General features: G+C 46.9%; 1 protein-coding gene across 5 annotated transcripts in view; it reads right to left on the bottom strand.

The window, feature by feature from the left end:
* The window catches only part of FRMD4B (FERM domain containing 4B), a 136,434-nt gene that overhangs the window by 37,757 nt on the left and 74,050 nt on the right, over nucleotides 1–24,627 (bottom strand). For 4 of the 5 annotated variants that reach the window (XM_063348068.1, XM_063348069.1, XM_063348067.1 and 1 more), the window contains exons 4-7: nucleotides 22,725–22,817; nucleotides 18,306–18,390; nucleotides 6,250–6,306; nucleotides 5,248–5,270 (exon numbers count right to left, since the gene is read on the bottom strand). In XM_063348068.1, coding sequence (XP_063204138.1) covers nucleotides 5,248–5,270; nucleotides 6,250–6,306; nucleotides 18,306–18,390; nucleotides 22,725–22,817 — 258 coding nt within the window. Of the gene's footprint in view, nucleotides 1–5,247; nucleotides 5,271–6,249; nucleotides 6,307–18,305; nucleotides 18,391–22,724; nucleotides 22,818–24,627 lie in introns of those variants that run through there. The other variant, XM_063348072.1, reaches the window with a different exon arrangement.

Genomic DNA, 24,627 nt, shown 5'->3' with positions numbered 1-24,627 from the left:
AATACACAATGACTCAACTCGGCAAACAAGCAGCCACGGAGCACAAGGAGCACAACTGCAGCGGCAGTGCTGCGCACTGATTTCCAGCGAGGAACCACAGCCCACGGGGAGCAGCGGGTCACGCTGGAGAAAGCCACTGCAAGTATCAGTGCGCAGGCATTTAAAGAGTGCACTTACACGGAAAAGGAAATCGAAAACTAAACCACAGTGCTGCCTATGACAGGCACCAGATGGATGCTTGGAGAGTGAATCCTACGGTGATCCACCAGCTCTTTTGTGTCTCCCACCGATAAACACGGAAGAAAACCCCCAGGGGCTGAAAGAGGCATCGAGACTGCCCAGATCCTTGGTCTCTCCTGGAGACCCACACAGATGTCCCCTGGCAACCCATCCACAATCCCAACGGTCCTGGAAAAGAGCTTCCAGTGAATGGTTCACAACTGGGCTCCTTCCCCAACGGTGCAGCCTAAGAGGAGCAGGTCTGTGGAGCAACAGGGTTTGTGCTGGAGACCTGACACCCACGCTGTACCCATTTCAGGGCTTTCTTTAGGCCAGCTCTATCCCAGCCCCGCAGCCTGAGCGCCTGTCAGTGGCTGGCACACACGAGGTGGGCTCCATCCATGCCACCAGACCCACCTTGAGCCCTCTGCGACGTCTCCAGGATGCAAACCTGGAAGAGGGGAGCAGGAACAACTGGGAGATTTGGTCCAAATTATGGTCCTGCATATGGCCACACCTGGAGATTTGGTCATATGAACCTGGCGAGATTTCCAAAAACAGGCTGGACAAGCTGCCTCGAACAAACCTCAGGTGTGTCCCGTTTCTGAAGCTACCTTAACCTTGGGGTAAGCAGCACAGTGAACAGGTGCTCTGCCATCAGACAATTAACAACTTCTTTCAGACAGCTAATTTCTAGCACTGCCCACATTATCCTTTCCACATTCTATTCTATCAAGAGATTTTCTAATTTGTCTGGCAAAATAGTCACCTTCCCAAACAAATGCTACACAAAAATCTAATAGTCAGCCCTCACTCTTAATTAGGAGCAAATTATTAATACCAGTTTTCTGCACCTAGACCAAGCACTTCATTTTTTCCCCCTTCAGTAAAGTTTTCAAATTCAGGAGTTTCTGAACCAATTACTCCATAGCTGCAGTTCACAGGAGTATCTTTCACACAACCCTTTTTCCTTTTACAAACTCTGTTTATCACCCATGTAATGATAAACCCCAGTGCCTTGCACATGTCAGCTATCAGGAATTCATTATTTTGTCTGTGTTATGTTATACCAGTCGGGAGTTATCTTTGCAGCCCACAGGCCAGAATCAAAATCGAATGCGTCAGCTATTTAAAGAAAATAGAAGCCCTCCTCCAGCAATTTAATTAACTTTCAGGGAGCACGGCTGGGTTTCAGTCCTGGAAACATTACTGGGGAAAATACGATCCAAGATTATCGGTCAGAAAATAAACTTTCTTTTTTAAAAGTTGCTTTCCTTATATAGTCCCTGTAGCTAATCTGATTTTAATAAACATTTTTCTAACAGTAGAAGGATAGCATCTAGGATATCTCGGTTGTAAACTGTCTCTTTCATCAAGCTACAAAGAAAAATAAAACTATATACTATTGTACAGCATTTTTGAGGGCAGATGTTTAGTCTGTAAACTAAATACAACTAAATCATTTATTTCCCAAGGAGGCAAGACTTTATGTGTTACATATTTACATGATGAATAATTACCAGACTATTATTTTGCTTGCCTGCCAAGACATTAGCTTTCTTTAAAATTTAAATAAAATTTCTAGAATAGAACATGGACTCTTTTCCCCCCCAAAACTGTGCCATGCCAGAAGATGCAACTTGAGTCAAATTCTCTTTTTAAAACCCTTGCATAGAGTTTAAAACCAAAGATTTTTGTAAAACCAAGCTTGCAGCTTTTTCTGTTTTGTTTACAAATATGAGAGTGGAGGAGTACAATTAACTCATGCAGAGTTTCAAAACTACTATTAATGACTAATACTTTGCTTTGGGTTCTTATTACAGGAGCTGGAGGAAAACTGACGGAAATTCAGTTTAAACAGATGCAATCAACTGGAAACCATAGATGACTACTGAAAAGTGAAGACAAAGCGTTACATCCCTCCTCTCGAGCAGAATGTGCCCAACCATCGGACAAGAAGGCAGAGGGACAGGGATCTCCAGCATCTCAGACTTGCTGGGAGCATCACAGCTGCAGGACTCTGGGAAGAACCGTGGCAGCCCTGACACTGTCCCATGGAAGGGGGAGAGGAACGGCTCACTGAGCAACCCTGCGACATGCTCTTCATCACACACAGGAGGGAATTATCTTGGCTAGGATCATCTGTTCGCTAAACAGGAAAAGGAACCGGGCATGTGGTGAGCTACACCGATGTGCGTGTTTGCTGTCATCTTCCTTCATTGTTCCTCCCGCCGTCATTTTAGACCGCCTTTGAGCAACCCGAGCTGCCCCAACAGGCACACAGGCAGTGGACGTGCTGCAGGTGCAATTTTGAAGCACGTACTTAAGTTTTATCAAGATGTCTTAAAAGCCAGGGTCCTCTCAAAGTGGGGCTTGGGTAGTTTATGTCACAAAAAGCCTCTTCAAATGATAAGGCGCATACCCTTGTCCTAACAGCCCAGCCCAGGACCCCAGGTTCTGCTGCAAACCACCTGCAATGGCCAAACCCCAAAGACCCTGCTGTTTTCATGCTGTCAGTGCTATCAGACTGCAAATCCCCCTCTGGAGTGATCTTTCTGGTGTAGAAATCATAAGTTTTTACTTTCTCCAAGCAGCCCACACGTCAGGTTTGCTCCCTGAAAATAAACAGATTTCAAAAGAATGCACTCAGCCCCTCAGCACGGGGTAGGGGAGGATGTTTCTCGGGAGATTGCTGCTCGCTGCGATCAAGACGTTATCTGAGAATTTGAGCAGTGGGCTGGGAGAAAGGTTACTGCAAAGCCGCAGGAGTCTGGAGCGTTCGGACACTGGTACTGATCTGCCTGTTCCCAGCTGAAGTCAGCGAGAATGCCGCACGGTGACCCCACTGCGGGACATGTCCCCATGGAAAAGCTTCCTACGGGATGTGTGAAAAATCAGCCAGGCAGAGATCCCCAGTGTTGTCTGGACTGGCCCATTTTTCACTTCCAGAAAGCTAATCTCTAGGACTTCAGGCAATTCTTGTATTTACCCGCATTCATTCAGCACTAATCCTATATTTAAAAAAATTAAAATTAACTCGTGTGTTCTCATGTAAGCAGAAATGGTGCAAGAGCCACATTCCAGAAAGTGATTCAAAGCGGAATTGCCAAACTACATCAAACACGCCAAACCCAAGACACTGCAAACAGAGGCACTGCTGCAAGGAGGTGTTCTTTGGATCAGGGCTAGTTTGGCAGGGGAGACCAGTCCCACAGTATCTTTAAGATACGCCGGTAATTAAGCTAGTACTTTATCAGCAGTGGTCCAAACGACCACTTGTGATATGTAACATGAAATTCCTTCACTTCTGGTGCGCTTGCTGGGCCTGGGACAGCTGGCTGTGCTCATTTGCTGTGGAGGCACAACACATGTTTTGTTTAATCGAGGAAACAATTGCTGCAGCTATTTTCATGCAACTGTTCGAGGAAGAGCTGCACTTGGGAAATCAGTCTTGTACCACAGTGTTCTTCCCTCCAATTTTCTTTAAATACTTTGGAAGGTAACCACGGGCAATCCACTCCATGCAACCTGTCCGCAGAGGCATGGAAAATAACCACAGACGCAGTTCTTGGGCATGTGAGGCAATACTTACAAACCTATTTATGGCAAATGATAAGGAGTCAGTGTGAAGTTTAAACCACATACGGGAGGCTTTCACCCCAGAGGCAGTTTTTTAACCTTAACCCCTTTTCTTGAGAACTTCGAGCACGTGCCACCAGTTGCTACAGCTTAACCAGTTACTTCTTGTCAAGTGAATGGAGGTTCCCTGGTTATCTGTGCCTAAACTCAGTTAAGTTTAGGGTGTCTTAGTGTGTCCCTGTGAGATCAGGCAACATGAGCGGTCTTTCTAGTGAAAAAAGCAGCACACTACAGCTATAAGCAATATCCCGTGGGTCACAAAGCAGGTATACAGCATGAATAGGAACAGAAATTGTACAGCCGGCCCATCCAGTTGATCTTGGTCACAAGGACATCTTTTCCTCCTGGCAGGCGTGACGGCACGCCAACAAAAAGGAGGAGGCTGTGATGGACTTCACAGAGCATGTCCTTTAGTGGAGAAGGGACATTTGGAGAAGAAGGGGTCTCAGGCAGCAGCACTGGCACTTACTTGACAATGAAGGGAAAGCAGAGCATGTCACTGCCGCAGGCTTTGGCAGTTGGACGTGACTTGCTCCCTGCATTTGAGCAGACAGCTCTTTACTGTGCGTTTCCAAAGTATGGCTCCTGAAAGCCACTGTAGCTAAAGCGTAAACACACCTCTCTTCCCATATGGAAACGCAGCAAGTAGTAAAATATTAACGTGACCAAAGCCAACCTTCTGAATTTCTATTTGCTTAGTGAGCTGTTGCTAATTGAAGGTCTTTTCCCCTGGCTCTAACAGGTCCCAGTGCGACCCCACCTCCTGCGGGGGGATTATTATAACCAGTGTGTGGTAAAAAGTGATTTCCATGGGTAAGACCAGTCTGATGATGCAGGATCAGACAGCTAAAGCCCCAGCAATGGGGTCGCACACCAGCTACAACAACTGTGGGGTCAAGTGTGGGAAGGGGGGAGGCCCCCAGGGCAGCTGCAGAAGAAAGCGGCTCATTGATGTCCAGCACGGGCAGCTGACAGGCTCTGTGTTCCTCCAAACGTGCTGCCACTGTACGGGCAGGGCTGGGGGCAAAGTCACCCCAGTAGACCCAAGCCACAGTGCACGGCATTTCTGGTAGGAAAGAGTGGGAGCTTTCTCCCCATCCCACTTTGGCGTTAGGGGAGGGGAGCAAAGCAGGATGGCCTGGAAAAAAAAAAAAAAAAAAAAACAAACAAAAAAAACCCCAAACCTGTTTTGACTCAGAGCCTGCTCACAAAAGGCATTACTCACCCTGCAGACTCAGATTTTATCCAGCCCAGCAGCACATATCACTTTCTTCAGCCACTGCTTGTGGCTGGACTTTACCCCCATTTCTGATTGTTTGCAATACAATGCCAACCCAGAAAAACACATCCATCAAGTGCAGGAGTATTAGAAAGGAAAAATGTTATTACCTGGAATAGTCCCCTTTAGCTTCCTACAATTGAAAAACAGTGACAGAATTAAAACATGAGCTCTTCAAAAGTCCTCGATTTTCCCAGCATTGTTCACTTCCCCACTCCCGCAGCTCCATGGCTAGATCCTGACCCCAGCTACGCTCCCTGCAAAGTATGGAGGCTGCCTGCACGTATTCAAGAACAGAACCCGGCCCTTTACACTTCCAGCTGTAGATTGTCCACCTACACCATAAATAAAACAGCTTCCAGAATGGGGATGAATTTCACGTTGCAAATCAAATGTCACTTTTACTGCACGAGAAGCGAAATACAATTCTCTCTCTGGCCGACCACATCCAGCTAAAGGTCGGCTTTACAAACAGGTCAGCACTTGAGAGGAATTGTGCTCGCTCGAGATGAAAACCGTTCAGGCGGATCAAGCCACTGCAGCTTTGCTGTAGCACTTTGTCACTGAGAAACTGTCACTGGGAAAGACCCCCCCTCAACATTTTAAAGGTAGACTTTTATTTCATGCAAAGTGATAAACAACCAGAGTTTAAGTCTGAGTACAACAAATCTCGATTACGAGAAGGAAAACCTGACATATTTCATCATAACAGAGGTATCAAAAACATATGTTCTGAAAGACTCACAGGCATAATATAGCAACTTTTGCTACAGTATTATACTCTTTTCTTCCCAAATCTCCAGAACATATTTAAATTAGAGTAAGTGATAAATTGGACAGAAAGCTGCCAAGGACTTCCCTTGATGAGTTTTTCCTCTTTCAATTTAAAACTCCCCAAATAGACATTTCTCTCACTTGCCTACAAGGAAAAACAGCTCCCAACTTTTTTAGACACCACCCCCCCCTCAAGTATAAACTATAAACAACGCTGCGTGGTTTTGTCTTCATAAAGGGAAGGGAAAAAAAAACCCAGAAAGGCAGCGGGGAGCTGAGCTAAAACAAGTCCACGTTGCCAGAAAACCGACCAAATCCCAGGAGGAAGAGCCGCTTACCTGCAAAATGAGGGCTGCCAACTTGAAGACGGTCTCACTCTCCACTTCAATCTGCCCCTGTCACAGGGAAAGAGCAGGACATGAAGCCTGTGTGTCTCTGTGTGTGTGTGTGTCCCGCACAGCCCCGCACCGCCCCGGCCCGACGGGGGGCTCCGGGGGCCGCTCTCGGCACTGCGGGAAAGGCAGTGCCACCCCCAATCCCCTCCCCGCATCCCCTTGGCAGCCACCCCCCTTTTGTCAGCATACACACAAACACAGCGGGACATCCCCTTTCTCCTCCCCCCAAGCCCTCCCCCTCTTTCTCCCCCTCGCGTGTTTTCTTTACAAATCTTTCTTTTATTGCGTTTTGCTGGACGCTGGTCTGCGTTCCCGCGCCTGGCTGCGCACGCCTGGTCAGGGACCTGATCCCGCACACTGCAAAAAACCCCCGGCACACTGGCCATTGGAGCAGGGCAGCAGGGTTGAACCAGAGGTATTTTTATGGCTTGAAGCACCTCCTCAGGGCAGGGACCGCAGTTCTTTGTTGGGATGGTGGTATGCACACCCCTGATGCTAGATAAGCGATATTTATTAATCCCAAGAACAGCAGAACTAAGCTTCCTTTGCCCCACACAATCTGGATCTCAGAGCCTCTGGGTTCTTTGCAAGTGAAGTGTAGTACAATGTTGACGAAAAACTGCATGGATCCCCATGCTGTAAATCTCCTGTGTTGACCCCACTCCAAAACCAGTCCTGTCCTGACAGTGCTACGCGCTTGGTGACAGTTGATAAATGCCAAAACCATCAAAACTACACAAGGATCCTTTTTTTCCCCCCCTGCTTGGAGGCTTAAGTAGAGTCTTTCAAAGTTAGTTTCTTACAAGCAAAACCCCTGGTCTTGGTTCTATACTGGGACTAGCAGTAGCACTGGAAGAGTAAAGGAGATGCACTTACAGTTGGACTCTTGGATTATCAAAGCTACTGCACCTACTGCAGTATATCATCGAATTGTTAGGGTTGGAAGGGACCTTAAAGATCATCTAAGTTCCAAACCCCCTGCCCTGGGCAGGGACACCTCCCACTAGATCAGGTTGCTCAGAGCCCCATCCAGCCTGGCCTTAAAAACTTCCAGGGATGGGGCTTCCACCGCCTCTCTGGGCAACCTGTTCCAGTGTCTCACCACCCTCATGGTGAAGAACTTCTTCCTAACGTCCAGTCTGAATCATCCTGTCTCTAGTTTTAATCCATTCCCTCTAGTCCTACCATTCCCTGACATCCTAAAGAGTCCCTCACCAACTTCCTTGTTGATCTTATTGATCTTCTGCAAGTGAAGATAGTAGACGCCATGCCAGTCTCCCACCACCAAGATCCCAACACATCCTTTGTCCCCAGAATGAATGAGGGGACAGAGCAGACCAAAAGCTGAAATAGTGCCAAAACCAGGGTAGCAGAAAGATCTACAGAATTACATACAGATACAGGGACATGACATCTCAAAAATATATAGGGCACATCTGGAGAGAGCTAATTTACCACAGCTGCAGGTCTGGCCCACAGAGACTAAATTCAAAGGTGAACAAACAAATAATTCAATTTTCATGGAAGGGAAGTTGTTTTTTGCCAGCTTTGTCATCAATAAAACATTCCAGCAGCAGCGCTCCCCCGGGCTGCTCTGCAATGGCAGACTACAAGGAATTTCCCCTTCCCAACAGGTGTGGCAACAGCTATGCAGAAGTAGCCTCCAAAGCATTCCCAGACATATTTTATTAGAAGAAGAGGAGGGGCACATCACAAATTAGGAGAAAAAAAAAAAAAAAGGCGCTACAAATTCATCCTTCCTTCAGTTCTCTTTCATGTTGATGCTTAAGAGAAGAGGTAAGGATTGCAGCCCAGACACTCTTCACGTAGGTGCAATTTTAAGGCAGTTTGTTACTTCCAGGTCTGTATCAGGTTAGTCTTTGTCATGCACATATGAGCTGCCCTTTTTTAGCTGAAATTGCATCTGCTCAAACAGCCTCTGAGGCCAACTGTGGGGCAGTGGAAGGATTACGGGAGATCAGGTCATCCCAGCCCCGTGCTCTGCTGCACCGGCATGAGAAAATGCCATCGCAGGGAACCTCCGCTCAGCAGGAAAGACGGGCTCTAGCTCAGCAAAGCTGTCCCTGCACCACAAAATCAGGGAAAACAGGGCCAGAAGGACCTTAAAAACTCATCAAGACCATCTCCCTGCCCCAAGGCAGAATCAGCTACATGCGGCTGGTCACCTCTTACACATACAAGAAACTCATCGAGATTTAAATACCTAAATGTAATTCTCACATCAAAGGCCCTCTTTGTTACTGGCTCCAAGGAAAACTGTGTTTTCCCAAAACTGCAGCAGCGAGTCTCTGCTGACCCATAGCAATAGCTGCTGCTGGCCTTACAGGGGTGTTTGGGGCCTAATAACCCAGCACCTCTTCACTTTCATCTTCAAAGCACCTCACCACCATTAACTAATTAGCAATAGTAATTACGAGGCTGCTTTTCTATGTTTATTTACGTGGTCCTAAATACAAGCGTTCAAGAAATGCTGGTCACTTTACTAGGCTGCTATGGCATTGCCACAAATGTTAAAAGCGATCCCACAAACCACTTAATTTAGGGTTTCAGGAGACCAGAGAGGCTGAAGGACTACTGCCTTCTTCGGGTGATGAAGTTTCAGTCCTTGCTTTCATGGCATGGGTTTTGCTGTGATGATGTCCTTGGTTTTGAACACATTTGCTTAGAAGATGTGTTGAGGAGCAAACAGGCAAGAAGGTCCTCCCTAACCTGACCTCTCTCCAACAGGACACTGAAGGCATCTTGACCTTCAAAGGGGACAAACAGGACATCCCAGATGCAGGGCTGCTGCCATGGCTCTCCAGCTGTTGCAATCCTCAGAACAGGGTAGACCAGTCCTAATTATTACCACGTGTCACCATACAATAACAGTGGCAGGAGACTGGGGCGGCTCTAAAGGAGGCTCTGCACCAAAAAAACCCACCCCAAAGAGCAATCAGGAGAACCCCTAGCCTTTAAAGAGGCCAAATGAAAGAGAAACGAGAAGAAAACAGATGCAGGGAGGCAAAGGGACTGCCCTGAGGTTACACAGTAGCTGAGTAACAGAATGAGGATTTGAAGAAAGGTATCCCAAAGCCCAGCTCAGCCTTTATCTAACAGACTAATGCCATATATAAGTGACGCTCTCTTGGACAATTCCCCTCTGAGCCTGGAATTATTTTCCATCATAATATACAATTATTCGCCATCTGGTTCCCCAATTGGCCATTGCTATAACGTAATCCAGCCCTGCCCTGGCTGTCAAGGAGTTTGGACAGCCCTTGGCTTGACACAAATCCATATAGCAATACGTGTCACTCAGGAGCGCAGGACCATGACTATTCCCCACTCCCTCATTGATTTTATAACCATCCTCCAGCCCCAAGGCCAGTAGATGGGGGTCTCTTTTCACATGCCTTTAACAGCAAGGTCAGATTTCAAAAATAGATGGGGGGAAACGGCTGTAAGAAGGTTCATTTTCAATGCCTGTAATTGCCAGCCCAATTTTAGCTGAGACTTCAGTGAGCAAGGGTGGGGGGGGAGGGGCAGGCCTAGAAGCCAGGGCAGTGACTGCTCTCGTGGCCACGTGTTGAAGATGAAGATGGAAGGTTTTCCTAGATTTATCCCAAGTGGCAAGAAGGTCACTAGCACGAGGTTAAGTAGATGGATGTAATTCAGATAATGGAATCTGAGACTTCTAGGTTTTAGATGCAAATAAGTTTAAACAGACTAGCGGGTGCAGCTCCAGGGAGGGAATGAAACTGATATTCTTCAATTAGAGTTTGCTCTGGGACCAATCATTTTAACCAACGAGACAGATTCAGCCTCTTATGTAGCTCTCCAAAAGGCTACTGGCTTATCTAAACACTGCATTTGGTCCAGCAGATTCAGGTGGTGGCTTTTGTTGTCCTGACAAACATCAGAATAATAAAAGGTTGTAGCAGATGTCCAAACTGGGTGGCAATTGCCATAGAGCAGGAATAGGTCACTATCTCTATGGCTAGTAAAGGACAACTTCTGCCTTCAGTGCCCATGGGCAGAATTTAGCCCCCAATTCAGATAGGAGCTCGAGTCTTTTGCTGCACAGACATAGACTTATGAATGTGATAAAAATCACAAGCTCGGTCATGAATAGAGCAGTGAACCCTCATTAGACACAGCAAAAACACTAGAATTTACTGTCACAGAGATACAAGTCTGAAATCCTGATGAAAACAGAGATCAAGAGTGACGATAGTCAGATGAGCATTAACTGTGCTAAGCAAATCTTTAGACTGTAAACTTAGATTAAAGCAGATTAAAAAAAAGCAAGCAACACACAGGAACTGTCATCTTTAACTCTTCAGAGCCAGAGCAAGAAATGAAAACTGATACAGTTCGTTCAATGCACACATAACCTCCAGAGGCTAAAGACTAACAAAAACATTTCACGTGGAGATTTGAGAATTAAGATACCAACACACCTCTTCCCTCAAACCAACCCCTTTAAAAATTTATATTAACCAAAGATGCCCCCAAATATACACACACTATGATTGAATAGCCTGCAGACAGCCACAATATTGTACATAATTACTTGCGATGACTGAAAGGTGTTTAAAAAAAGCTGAGAGAAAGAAGGGTGCAATTAGGCAGAGGGAAAGGAAGGATCCAAACGCGTACAACACGACGTTCAAACCGAGGGAGGCAATTAGCTGGGTGTGGACGCAGCACGAGTGAAGAACGCGATGCCTGCGCCTGTGCCCTTACCCAGCACCGCTGTGACTTCCCACAAGAGATCCATCACCCCCGCGATGTGTCCCGACAGCCAGAGGATGCAAAAGCAGGTCTCTGCAGTGCAGAAAGCTTAGCAGCTTTTCAGCCTTGGAGGTTTTTTTGGGGGAGCAGAGGCTGCACAAAGGTGGCCTGAGCTCCTGGGATGGGCTGGGGAGGGGAGGGGTTGTTGGCCACAACTTGTTACACGACACAGGCTGAGCAGCACGGGAGGAACTAGGTCAGGCAATTCAACAGCTTGCTCTGTTGGCATGGCTGCGCTGGGTAATTATACTAAGGAGGCAAACAATGGCAGCAAACGAATAACCCTCCAACTTTAAAGTGCCCGTACCGGTTACCAGCATTCACACCTACGTCTTAATCCCTGTGGTGTCACCTGCTGTTCACGCTGCCCAGGCGATACACCAGACACCCCATCCCATTCCCTTCTACATCGGGAACTCCAAACTTTATTGAGCATCTCAACTGGGACCAATTTCCCAAAGACAGAAACACCAGGCTGAGAAAAAGCACAGCAAAGCAAGTGTCCGCCTGCAGTGCATTAGGCAGGGGAAAATAAGGCACTAAACTAGCAGGAGATGCAGAATACGAGCTCTTATAAGAGCAAATTAAAGGCTGGCCCTTCTGACCTTCCTCAAAAGGGCACTTCAGATTTGCACTCATGCTGCGTCTACCCCATGGGGAGCACAGCCTGGATGGCTCAGGAGGCCTCACAGCATGTAGATGGTCCATGACATCTTTCATTTCATCCACTAAGCCCCACAGCCCTTCCTACCGACATGAGAGCGCCTGACCTGAGGCCAAACACAGCTCAGTGCCTATGCACTGGACACCATGGTTCTCTCCTGGCTGCTTCCCACCTCAGCAGCTCAGGCCAACCCAGCCAAAAGAAAAGCTGGTAGTGCCTCACGGTGAACAAAACCTTCAGGTTTCTCTGTTAAGCCCTTTATTTTGCTGTCTCTGCCACCCAGCCTCACCCATAGCCTTTACTCGCATTTTGTGCTTCAGCCAACACTTAGATGAAACTCCAGGGACAGCAGGAGCTACTGAGACTTGTCTACACTGTTCTGTGTAACAGGAGCACATTTAGTTCTGCTCTTCTTGCATTAATATAAGACTAACAGCAGAGAATGGGGGAAGGACATAAAGGACTTCCCTGTTTGCAAGGCAGGGTATATGGCAAGCGTCACTAGACCCAACATATAATCACAGCCTTTCGCTTTCCTACCGCAGCACCACAGTGAGATACCCAACACATACCAACAACAGAACTAGCTGAGCTGTCGCAGCATCCTGTGGTCAGGAGATCAAAGGTGCAAACCTCTCCATTGCAATTAACACTTGTAGTTAGACCCAGGAGGAGATGACTGCGTCAAAAGATGCAAGGTATGAAACTGGCTGCAAACCAATTAAACCTCCTATGCAATGGGCCAGCCCAGCTAGGACGCAACCTACACCTCCCCTGGCAAGGGCCTCAACAGGTCCCTGGGGCACCATCAGCCTTTACAGCAGGCAGCCTTGGACCAGACTCAATTGCTCTCAGAGGTGCTCTGTAGAGTCCCTTGACTATACCCACACCATGGCCAAGTCCATCCCCAAGCCACCAGCACAGCCCCATGCGAACAGGGCAGCCCCACGGAGATCTGCCAGCTTACATCAGCATGGGGGTCCTACCTCCTCCTCCTGGCGCATTTTGCTCACAGGCATAACCATGCTCCATCCTTCTCATCTGCTGACATGATGCTGGGGGATTTGGGCCAGGGAGGTGGCTGCCAGCACCCATGGAAGACAGCAGCCCTGAAGGTGCAGAAGGCCAGCTGGTCCTCCTGATCCTAGTCCTGGGTTTTGCACGTGCTGTCTTCGGAAGCAGAACAGCAAAGACAGGCAACGGCTAGAGCACAGTTTAACAACCTTGGCTAGGATCAGACTACACAGTGTTACAAGGCTACATGGGAACGCTCCCCTTTCCCTAGAGATGGGGGAGAATTAGGAAATATCTGTCATAAAACTTTCGAGAGCTCTCTGATATATGACCGCTTTGCTCTGCACAAGCTGGAAGCCAGCCAGGCTTTATGCTCACACCAGGGGTCTGTTTCAACAGCTCTTCTTGGTAAGCACTGGTCTTCAGGCTGCCAAGTGCTCGCAAGCATTGCCGTTCATGAAGCTATCATGGTCACAGACTCCTCCAAAAACTTCCATTTCCTTTAACATTGTTCTTTTTCTAAAGCAATTCTTGCAAGTCCTTGAAACAAATGGGAAATTAAATAAATAACACCACCACCACCCCCCTGACACCCAAATATAGAGAGAACAAGGGGAACACTGCCAACTTGACCAAGATCTTAGTTTACAGAACATATTTTAAGGACTGGCAAAGAGTCAACCGTATGGCTGCAGAGCTATATGGAGGTTAGCTCTAATGCATAATAAACTTGACAGTGCTTCACTAGCCAAGCAGGGTGTTATTTTTCCAAACTTGGCTGTTTTGAAGAAGAAAAGACTAATTTATCTTTCCAAATTTATCATCAACATGTGTGTGACCAGTTCCGACCCACCTCCTTAAAAGTATCCCAACTATGGTCATGGGCTGTGAAATAACACACTGAACATGTTACAAAGCTCCCCTGTGCAAACACATCAATTCTGAGATACCCATTTCACCTGAAACTAAGTGCTAGGTTTCCACTATTTTAAATTCCAGCTGTACAGTAGATTTTAGAGATGGCTATAAATCTAAACCCAGCTTCTTACATTCAGTGACAGCAAAGAAAGCTTTTAAATTGAAGTTGTCACCAGTGAAAGTTTTCAGGCAGCAGTTCTCAAAGCCTTGAGAAGAGAGGCACGTAAGAAGACAGAGCCCAGACATACAAACAGCCTCCTTCCAACCATTGCATTCTCCCAAAATACATGTAGATAAACAAACTTAAAACCAAGTCAACTGGGAAGCCCTTCCACAGACCTGGAGATCTAAGTTTTACCAGCTCCTACCTCCTGCTCGGTGGCCCAAGCTGTTCCCGGCAGTGGATGTGGCTTCTCCAAGCTCCAGTCCAAAGAGCACGGATGCTGGAGAGCAGGAGCCAGGCAGCTGGCTGGACCACACAGGACTGAGAGGGCCTGGGGACTGCAGCATCAGACCGGGGAGGGGGGGGGAAGATGGGCAGCTCAACATGAAAGGAGGATATGGTGAGAGCACTGGCAGCATTTGTGGTATCGGCTGAAGGCCAAGGTTTGTGCATGCACCATCAGCGAGGAAACACCGGGTGCTCTTACGAGCGTAACAGCAAATGTTGCATTATATGCAAGAAGACAGGGGGAGGGCAAGCAAATGCTCAACGGGTCACATTGGCAAATCCAACACAGAAGGTTTATTCCCCAGGCCTGTAAAGCCGTGTTACGTTACACACTGCAGAAGGAAGAGGCCGGTGCTGATGCGGTGGTGGGTTAAGATGGGGATAAGACGGGGTGCAGTGGACAGAAGCAGCCATGGATGCCTTGTGCTCAGTGCACAGTGACGCTTTGCTCCGGGTGCAGAACTGTAATGCTGCTAAAACATGATTCGCAAAAGTAAAAATAAGGTCTCAGCCCTCTTGTGCTTTGGGCAAAGGGGAATCCCCCCCAGCTCCCCAGCTGCTCGCGGGGGATGAGGGCAAGGCAGAGCGGGGGACTGCACCGAGAACAACACAGGTCATAGAGGATGCACAAACCTGGCGTGTGGCAGCAAAGGTCCCGGAGGCACAAAGGAGCTTTGACTGTATAGAAGAGCACGGAGGTGGGGGAGTGGGTGGGGAGTAGAAAGAAATACATTTTTGGCAGCAGAGATTTTATTGTCTGTTCGCCCCTCCCTTGCCAAAATGTCTACAGAAATTGCAAAATGCACAAGCCCCAGATTCCCCCAACTCTTGGCAGAAGAAAGTGGTGCCCGATTTGCAGAAAGGAGCAGAGAGATTTGCAGGAAGGAATGTGGAGTTGAAAGGTGAGGAAGAGCAGGGCAGCTGTGTGCTACAGAGCACAAGCCACACTTGCTGTTTTCAGAACTTTTATGCAGGTTTTTATTCCATTATTTATTATTCAGAAGCCATACTTTGTAATATATTATAGAATTAATAATATATTTAATATGTTATATTATTTATTCTGAATTTTTATTCAGTTGGGAGCAAAAACCTCTCTGGAGTCATTTGGGACAAGACGGCCAACACACTGCCCAGCAGCTCCATCCTAAACCCAGAGATGACGGACTTCACTAGGGAGGTACCGTTCTCTGAATAGATACAGCCATTTCCAGGATTTCACACACAGGATTGCCCGCAGATCTCTCAAAGATTACTGTAAATACATTTATGATGCATCCCCTGAACCTGGTAAGCCACAGATAAATCCCCTCCAGAGGAGGGACTGGCACGAAGCTTTGCCAACGCACCGGCTGTATTTGCCCAAGCCTTCGGCTGGCTCTTGTGGTGCATCCCTACATGCTGGCAGGAGCACAGACACGCAGCATCTTCCATGCAGGGCAACATCACCCACTCGCCCTCTGCTCAGGAAAGCATAATTTTCCTTTAAAGCACAGGTACCTACACACTGCTGTGCTGTCAACACGTGCCAGTGCTCAGGAACGTCAAAAGAACACAAACACAAACTCCTTCAAGCATCAGGTCTCTGCACCACCCCAGGATTTGTGCTTTTCACACACTGTGTCCCCTATGGGGAACAAGGTACCGTGAAAACTTTGGAAACAGCTTTGTGAAAGCAAAAAACACAACTGGCTTTTAAGCAATCTTATCCAGGCAGGTCTTCTCACACCCCAGGTATTGCAGCATTTATCCTCTGAGCCACATTCCCAAGCCCACACAGAGCAGAAGCTTCACGTGAAGATCCAGGTTAGGATACGGCCCCGCTGTAGGGCATCCTCCAGCACACCCTGTGCATTGAGGAGCATCCCTGAGCTCTGGGCTGGGGGTAGGTTGCTGCTTTCTGAGGCACTGGCATTTCCTCACTCCGTGAATGCAGCAAGGAAAAAAGAAAAATAAAGAAAAACCAAGCTGAGGCAGGTTTAACCTCCTGGAGCTGGATTAACAACAGAGAAATGCCAGGGAACATTCCTCGCTGTCATCAGTGAGCATCAGCCACTTTGCTTCACCGGAGCTGGGGATCTGCTGGTATTCACTTCACACACTACTTGAAACCTAACGACTGACCATAAGTTTACCAAGTAGGGTAATTTATTTTTTAAAAGACTTAATTTGAAGGTTAAAAGCCACTGGACCAAAGTCACCTTGAAAGTAAATAACCTGGCTTCTGCTGAAGCCGGGCTGTGGAGCCACCCAAGCACAGAAAGTGCTGCAGGCAGAGCAGCAGCTCTCACCTTTCCTTACGTGTTGCCCGCAGAGATCCTGCTCTCAGGAGGAAGCGATGCTCCTGTCCCTCCGCTGCCCACAGAAACTGCACATGACAAAAAAAACCCCTCTCTGCTCCTGGCAGTTCTGCTTGCAGGAACAGGGAAGCCGGCACTTTGAGTTGGTGCTAATTAGATCACACACCTTGCAAGCCATGGGGGGGGATGGAAATATGAACCAGCCTTCGTTCAAACCTCTCCCAGCTCCCAAAGCCCTGAACTCAACTAGATGATGGACAGTCTGCTTATTGCAGCACTCCGTGCATCACCAGCGCTTCTCGTGCTATCAGCGCTTCATGTCAGTAATATGAAGTTATGCTGCTTGGATAATAATATTTATCCAGGCCAGCAGTGACTCCTTATTGGTTTGATGACATGTGTGTCTATGATCAGTGAGGGAGGGTTTTTTATGCTTCTCTCTTTGCTTTCTCTTATGCTTTATGCATATACATAAACACATACACTTGCACCAATGTTTTGATGTTGACAGCATTTGTTTCAAACGCAGTGGCATTTTTCACATTCCATCTAAAGCCAAACCCATTTTCCAATTCCAAAATTATTTGCGCTTTGTTTAAAGCGCTCCATTTCTCCCTGAAAGGATGACAAGTTGCCAAGACCCTTCATTTCAAATGGCAGATGTGCCAAATGGAGATTTGCTTTTTATTAATCTTAACCAGCGAGGCCCCAAGTTCTTCAAACATCTTTAAAACTTTATCATGCTGTAAAAAGGCCCCAATTTCCTCTACTCTTCCAGAAAGCAATTCCTGTACAAAGCGCAGTCACAACTTTGCCATTAACCACTTTCACATCAGGTTTCTGATCCCACCATAAAATAACAAATACTGGATACCGAATAAGAACCTCTGAAATATGAAGCATACTAAAGGTAAAAACTTTGTCTGGCTACACTGAGCGCCACCACCAGCTAATGATACAGGATTGTTTTCCAAGAAAAGGTTGTAAGAACCGAGTGACCCCTTTAGACTGATTGAACCTCAAGTTAAAAAAAAAAAAAGCCAGAGGCCTGAGTTTGACATTAACCGGAAAATCCCAGAAACATCAGGTATTGCTAAAGAGAAGTTCATTGAACTGCAGCTGCTAATAGGGCATGACAAAGGTGGCTGCCACACCACCCTTTCTTCAGTCCAAGATGAATCTGTAGCAGATCAACCTTATTTATTTATTGAAGGTTTTGGCTACCATATCATGAAGTAACTTTTAAAGGTATGTTCTACCAATTCACACATTTCAAGAAAACAGTGGAAGCTTCTTAGGCAGAGAGTAAATATTAAAAGTATTTTAATAACTTGTTTTGATTACTACTTCATAGCGTTTATTACTTTACTACTACACTGCATTAAGGCAGGAAATCAGGGAACAAGGAACCAAGTCCACAGCGTAGGACTTTCCTCAGAAAGCTTTTGTTCTTGAGACAAGTTTGACTTGAAATCAGTAAGAAGTTGCTTGCCTTAAGTGTTTACTATGCAGTGTATAGAAGGATACGCCACTGAGACAGAGCCTACCTGTGAAGTTACAACCCAAATTTCAAACAACTTAAAAGCTTTTGAGTACTTAAGACTTATTCTAGTGCAGTGAGCACGCAGCAGGGCTGCAAAAACAGGACAAAGAAACCATCATCATCCTTATCCGTTTGCTTGGAGCATCAGCATTTAAGTGAAGGAGGAGAGAAAGCACGTTGAGTTTTTAATACTTCAATAAGATCTAAAAATTAGACACAGCCCCTAGTGAGTTCGCAGGACTGTGTAGGTGGCAGAGGAGCAATACATGGGAGAGGCACAATAAGGAGCTCCAAAGGAACGCTGGGGCTTACCTGGTGCACGCAGGACTTGGCATTCAGAAAGAACAGCTCGACCGTAGTTTTGTCTTTGAGAAAGGAAATGCTTTCAATGTAGAATCTGAAAATTAAAAAAAAAAAAACACAACCAAACCCAAACAGTTACTTTCTTGAATAGGTGTCATCTTCCCCCCAAATCATTTTATTTCCTCAATGTTTTGTTCTCTAGTAATAAAATAGCACAGAGGAACTATGAGCTACTGCACTTAATTTCCTGCCCATTAGGAGGGCCAACAGCACAGCCGACAGCACACAAGGAATAGCAAACTCCTTGCTCACTAGATCGTAGATATCTGATGACTTTTCATCTCACTCGAAAACCCTGTTGAACGTTAAAGCAGCAAAAAACCCTGTTGAACGTTAAAGCAGCAAAAAACCCTGTTGAACGTTAAAGCAGCAAAAAACCCTGTTGAACGTTAAAGCAGCAAAAAACCCTGTTGAACGTTAAAGCAGCAAAAAACCCTGTTGAACGTTAAAGCAGCAAAAAACCCTGTTGAACGTTAAAGCAGCAAAAAACCCTGTTGAACGTTAAAGCAGCAAAAAACCCTGTTGAACGTTAAAGCAGCAAAAAACCCTGTTGAACGTTAAAGCAGCAAAAAACCCTGTTGAACGTTAAAGCAGCAAAAAACCCTGTTGAACGTTAAAGCAGCAAAGCCCATCCCTCCTATGCAGATAGAAACACAGTGGAAAAGGTGACTCCAAACAGCGTCTCGCAGGTCGGAACGCTGGCCCAGCACTAATGATCATCCTAATGATGATGAGAGGCCTAGAACAAATGGTTTACATGGAAGGGCTGCAAGCTGGCTCAGCCTTGCAGGCACCACTCTATGGAGCTTTCTCTGCCTTCCTCCCCAGCCTCTTCTTCCCCGAGTGCATCACAGAGGCACCACCAACAAAAGCAATCCCATTACTGGTTACTCTGGCCCAGCTAAGGCCAGCAGATGGGTCCCAGTTTGTTATAGAACTACACCAAACATCACATATGCTGCTGTCACTCTGAAAAATCGCACACAACCCATTCGTGCGCTTCTGACTCACTCGGGGCATCAAACCAAACAGCGCCAAGATGCATTAAATGGTGCGGAGAAAACACATCTATAATTTGAGGAGCGTAGAACTGCCAAGTCAGTTTAAAAAGAGACAAATTTGTGTGAAGGTGGTCCTGTCAATCCTCCTTTAGCTGGATCTGAAAGCAGGATACCTGTGCTCCAGCTCCTTACGGAAGATGAATGTGTTGGGTCCAGACTCTCCTACCCGATGCTAGACAGCAGGTACGGGTTTTTTCCCAGCCAAGAAAAGACTTGGGCCACCACCACCACTGCCCCAGCAGTGCAGGCCACACCGGGGCTTCTCAGTATCTTGCCTTTGCTAGCAGTAGGGTTGGATGGCCAACACAGGGCACGCAGCCCACTGTTTATCAGAACCAGGCCAATCCCTCCCACAGTCCCACGATGCTCCTAAGGCTCCTCACAGCCTCAAGCTCCAGCCACTGATCTCTTGGTGAAGATGATTTGCAAGACACTGGAAAGAGTCCCCAGGAGCAGCATGGAGCGCATGGCAGGAAGCAGTAAAGCTAGCACCTGCCGCACATGTTAGGAACGTACGCAGTATTTAGGTTGTGACTTGAGACAAGCAACACATTAAACAGTAATTGTTTTAATATTTCACATTCCTACAGCATGTTCCATCAAATTAATTTTAAAGTACTCCCCAGAACGCCTCTGCAGGATAAGGAGATAATTTACCCACGTTACAGGCACGCAGCCTGTCCAAGGGGCAGACCCAAGCCCAGCAGCCTGCCCCAGACATTTGAAAGGCTATTTCACATTTCCATGAGTCACCTTTCACCGAGAACTGTAGGAACCACAGGTATTTCCACCCTCTCTTGATCACACCCGATATAATTTACTTTTTTTTTTCCCCCCAACAGCTTTGCTAAACTTCACTTTAAGTATACTTGAGTGTTTCTCTCCAAAAATGCAGAGCACCAGAGGGCAGGAGCCTCACTCTTCATCCTTTCCCAACCTGCTGCCAGACCAGCCCTTCACAGCATAGACCTTCCTCAGCCTGCTGAAGCCTTCCTCCCTCCGCTGTACTAAAACGGTGATTTTTCCTCAACTAATGACCTCATTTGCACTTGCAGTTTCTTTCAACTAAGAGCCAGACGTGGCTGACATCCTCACAAGCAGGATAATACCTCCAGCTCTGCAGAGAGGTAGCCCCAGTCACTGGTGGTACAGAGTACGGATTTAGGGAGAGGGCACTGGGGAGGTGCTGCCCCTGCCCCAGCCAGGGGTGCGTGCTCTATTTCTTCCGTGGTACAAGCTGTACGCCTTTATCACCACAGTACAGATGGGGAACACTGGACCACAGAGATAAGGATGCTCAGGGGATGGCAGGCATGTTAGGGAACACCATAAAGTACATATTCTGCTTTTATTTCTGATGCTGTCAGCATCTTTGAAACTAGAAAAACACTTTTGTTAAGTCCTAAATCTGCATGTCCTATGTCTATAAATCCTAAACCAGCTACATGTACTATATGAAAACTCACCTGACTGGCTTGATTTTATGCCAGCTGAAGAAAAATAATTAAAGCCTGAAAGGATTTATCGTGTGTGTCCTTACTGAACGACAAAAGCTCACGGCTGGGGAGCTGTGAACAAAAGGAGGGTCATAACAGGTATCTGGAGATGCCCCCATTTCCAGTATTGCTACTGGAAACTGTCTGGCACAGCGCTGAAAGATACTGGGAACTGATGCTGTTGCACGTTTGCCACTTGCTATGAGAAGAGCGGCTCAGTGCCCTGCCTCCTTATACTTGCCCAGCCTCTCCATGCCACTTGCCCCACGCCCGACTACGCTTTTCCGTTCAAGCCACAGGCACACACAGCTACAGCTCTGTATTTGTCTGCTCTCAAGGGAGTTTAATTAAGGAATAGGCTATGACAAGGCAAATGTGTTCACACAAGATAAGTGTCTGAACAAACCACCCAAGGCATAGGCCGTGGCAAGGCCACCAAGGCATAGGAGCAAAGGCCTGGGGTCGCTTACTTATCCAAAAAGTTGTAACCAAGTAGAGTGCTGCAGGTTTTGAGGTGGCTTTTCTGTTGGAATAGTTATTTTCTACAGATCAGACGGTTTCTGTATTGCTAGTTATTTCTGTATCCTGCTCCACACTCACTGCCCACCTCCTTGGCTCCTAATTGCTTGGTTTGGATCTCATGACCCTGGAGTAGTCAGGCTTAAAAACAGCTTCTAGAAGTTGATCTTTCCAAGCCCACTCCTCACACATGAGCTCTTGCCCAGGTCTCTGAACAGCCTGTCCTGTAGAGGACCATCTTGCAACAGAGAGGGCCAAAGTGACCATCACGAGCCAACAGCATTAATCCCAACCAAAGAAATGCTCAAGGCATATTATCACCTTCACAGCTTTCTTGGGCACTCATAGATTTTTAGCCTCCCAGATCCTCATCAAAAACAGTGAATATATTGAAGAGCCCATCATCCCTTTTAAAATGGATTTTTTCGCAGCTCTGAACTCCATCACAAATAAGCACATATTCAACAAAAACAAAGTGCCACTTGTTTGAATGGTTCCCTCAATGACCAGGGTGCAGAGGACGTGGCAAGATGATGGTGCCAACCGACCCAACTACACCAGAGGCTCTGCCTTGGAAGCACTTCAAATAATTAAGCACACAAGGCATAAATTGACTGAGATATGAAGAGCGAATGAGGTCAGTTTGCTCTCATTCTCCTCATAGACTGCAAGGAAAACAAAAACTCCAACAATATTAAGAATATGATGCTTAGTCTTTTCTGCCAGCACAGCTCTGTCTCGTAGGACATGGTTTTTTTCAGGCCCTTAACCAGCAGAGCTTTGCCAGCAAAAGCCCTAAAGTAATGCAATTACATTGGCCAAAATCATCACTTTGCCAGGGATTTTATTCTCTCCTGGGGACTGGCTTAAGCTGTGTGAGCAAAGAAGCCATCAGCAATCCCTTTCAAGTACAGACAACCCTTAAGTAAACATAAGACGAAAAAGTACAATTGCTTAAACAAACCATATTAAAATTTAGCACTATTAAAGACAAGGCAGGCAAAGGAGATCTTTAAAATATGGAGTTTTAAAGAAAAAAAAACCCAAACCACAAATTAGGAACAATGTCCTAGTAACAGTTTAAAAAGTAGCAGGTTCCAAACGACTTTTTTTTGGTAGGTAGATACAAAAGAGAGCAGCACTTATCCAGCACCTAATCTCCTTCTAAAAATAATACATCGCTTTGACATTTATTTCCTTTATCAAATCGGTAATCAGTTCTTTTAAACAAAAACCTCTGGTGATAAACAAACCCAAGTGGCAATGTTTTCTTTGTGGAAACAATTACTCACCTAACGGCAAAGTACAAAGTTGCCGGGCCCGGTTTCTTGGGCAAGTCATGGTCCAGGACTCGGTGATCCAGCTGCAGCCAGACGCTCTGACCTCTGTGGAAACAGGTTGGGGAGGTGGTTAAAAACCGGGATGGGAAATACAGAAACAGGCTCTTTTCAGTGCTTGTGTTCACACCAAGTGTTACTTTAAAAAGTGCCAGATTCAGCTCTGAGGCAGGCAAACATCTCAACCAATTATTTCCTTTTTGCTTAACTCTGAGATTTTGATGCAATTCACTTTTGGACATTAGGGAACACTTTGCAATTACATTTTCAGCTGCAGCACAAAAGTCACAGCACACAGAAAAAATAAATATTGAAATACTCTCCTTTGCTAAAAATGGAGATGCTTCCATTGACTTCTCACGGCTAGCTGGGGGGGGGGATCTGATCAGCAGCAGAGGCTGGATGTTTGCCTGCAGCAGAGGTGTTCTGCACCGTCCCCAGTCCCAGCAAGACATAAATCCCTGTTTCAGGGCAGAGATGTACCACTGGCACACTCATTTAATGAGGCAGGTGTCTAAAACACAGTTCTCTCTGCAGCAGCTTCTTCGACTGAAATGTGAAGGAAGCCAGAAATAAAACTAAAACCCTCCAAACCCAAATAACCTCCCTGAGGACCCTGGGGCCGAGGGGGAGAGCAGGAACCTGTGGCTGCCCTGAAAGGCTGGGGCATGGGTGCCCTCCAGAGGCCACAGACTCCCTCTGAGCACCCAGCCCAGCCCTGTACACCCAACGCACAGCCTCTGGATCCCCACTGGCATTTCTGGGGATGCCAACAGCTTTTAGGTAATCCCCTGGCAGCACTTTAAAGCTCATCGTGAGGGAGCGCCAGCAACCAAAAACCTCCAGAAGAATTTCATGGCAGCTCTTCTGGTCTTCTGGGGGGGTGTGTGTGTGTGTGTGTGTGTGTGGAAATAAGCCAAGTACAAACAGCATCCTTAAGGGATTTACAGAAGAGCTGAAAGAAAGTATTTTCCAGCACTTGAAAGGAGAAGGATGTGGCAAAAATATTATAGGGAGAGCCCAAGATGAGAGTGGCTGGTAAAAATAACACACCCCTGCGGTCAGGGCCCCAGAGCGAGTGGCTCCTACCAGCTCCATAAACACCAACCCTTTCCCTGGGGCCAGTCCTGCACCTGCAGATCGGAATTGCCTCGGCCGGGGCCCCAAACACGGCTCCGATGTGGTTTGTAGGAGAATGCTTCCATCCAGGACACCGTAAAAAGCAGTAACAGAGAGCAGCAGGGACCATTATTATTCCCATTAGACAAGAAGAGGTTTATTTAGGGGATCCATTAATGCACAACTTCACCTCCCCACTGCCCTGGCTCCAGCTCTTTGGGGAGCTGAAGGTGACTCTTCTGGAGACGCTGGTCCTGCCTGCGGGCTTCAGTCCTGCACCCAGCTGGCGTGGGGAAGCATTTCAGTGCAACGCTGCCAGATGAGTCTAAAACACCAGCTTAGATTTCAATTAACCCAGATGACTCCGGGTTAATGCCACGGAAGCAGGTTTCCCGTGGCACTCCGGAGCCTGGCCACGGCATCTCATCCAGCCTGGCGGTAGCTGCTGGCAGAAGGTGGCAGGGAAGGGGCATTGGCAGTGACATGCTGCATCCAACATCAGCACACACTTGCATTAGTCCAGCTGCCGGGAAGGGAGGGTTGTGCATTTTGAGCATTTGCTGCTTTTGCAGCTCTTTCTGGTAGTCTGCAGAACAGCTTGGGTATCTAAAAGCAATAGGGAAGCTAGAGAGAAAGCTGTTTACGAGAAGGACTAACTTCATATTTCACTGCTGTTAGGGAAGTTTGGGTTTAAAAGACTCAATAATACATTTGAGATTAAAGTGCAAAGCAATAGGAG

The sequence above is a fragment of the Chroicocephalus ridibundus genome, chromosome 10 (genome assembly GCF_963924245.1).
Source record: "Chroicocephalus ridibundus chromosome 10, bChrRid1.1, whole genome shotgun sequence".
NCBI lineage: Eukaryota > Metazoa > Chordata > Aves > Charadriiformes > Laridae > Chroicocephalus > Chroicocephalus ridibundus.
The sequence above is the reverse complement of the archived record's forward strand: the minus strand, read 5'-3'. Positions and strand labels throughout refer to the sequence as shown.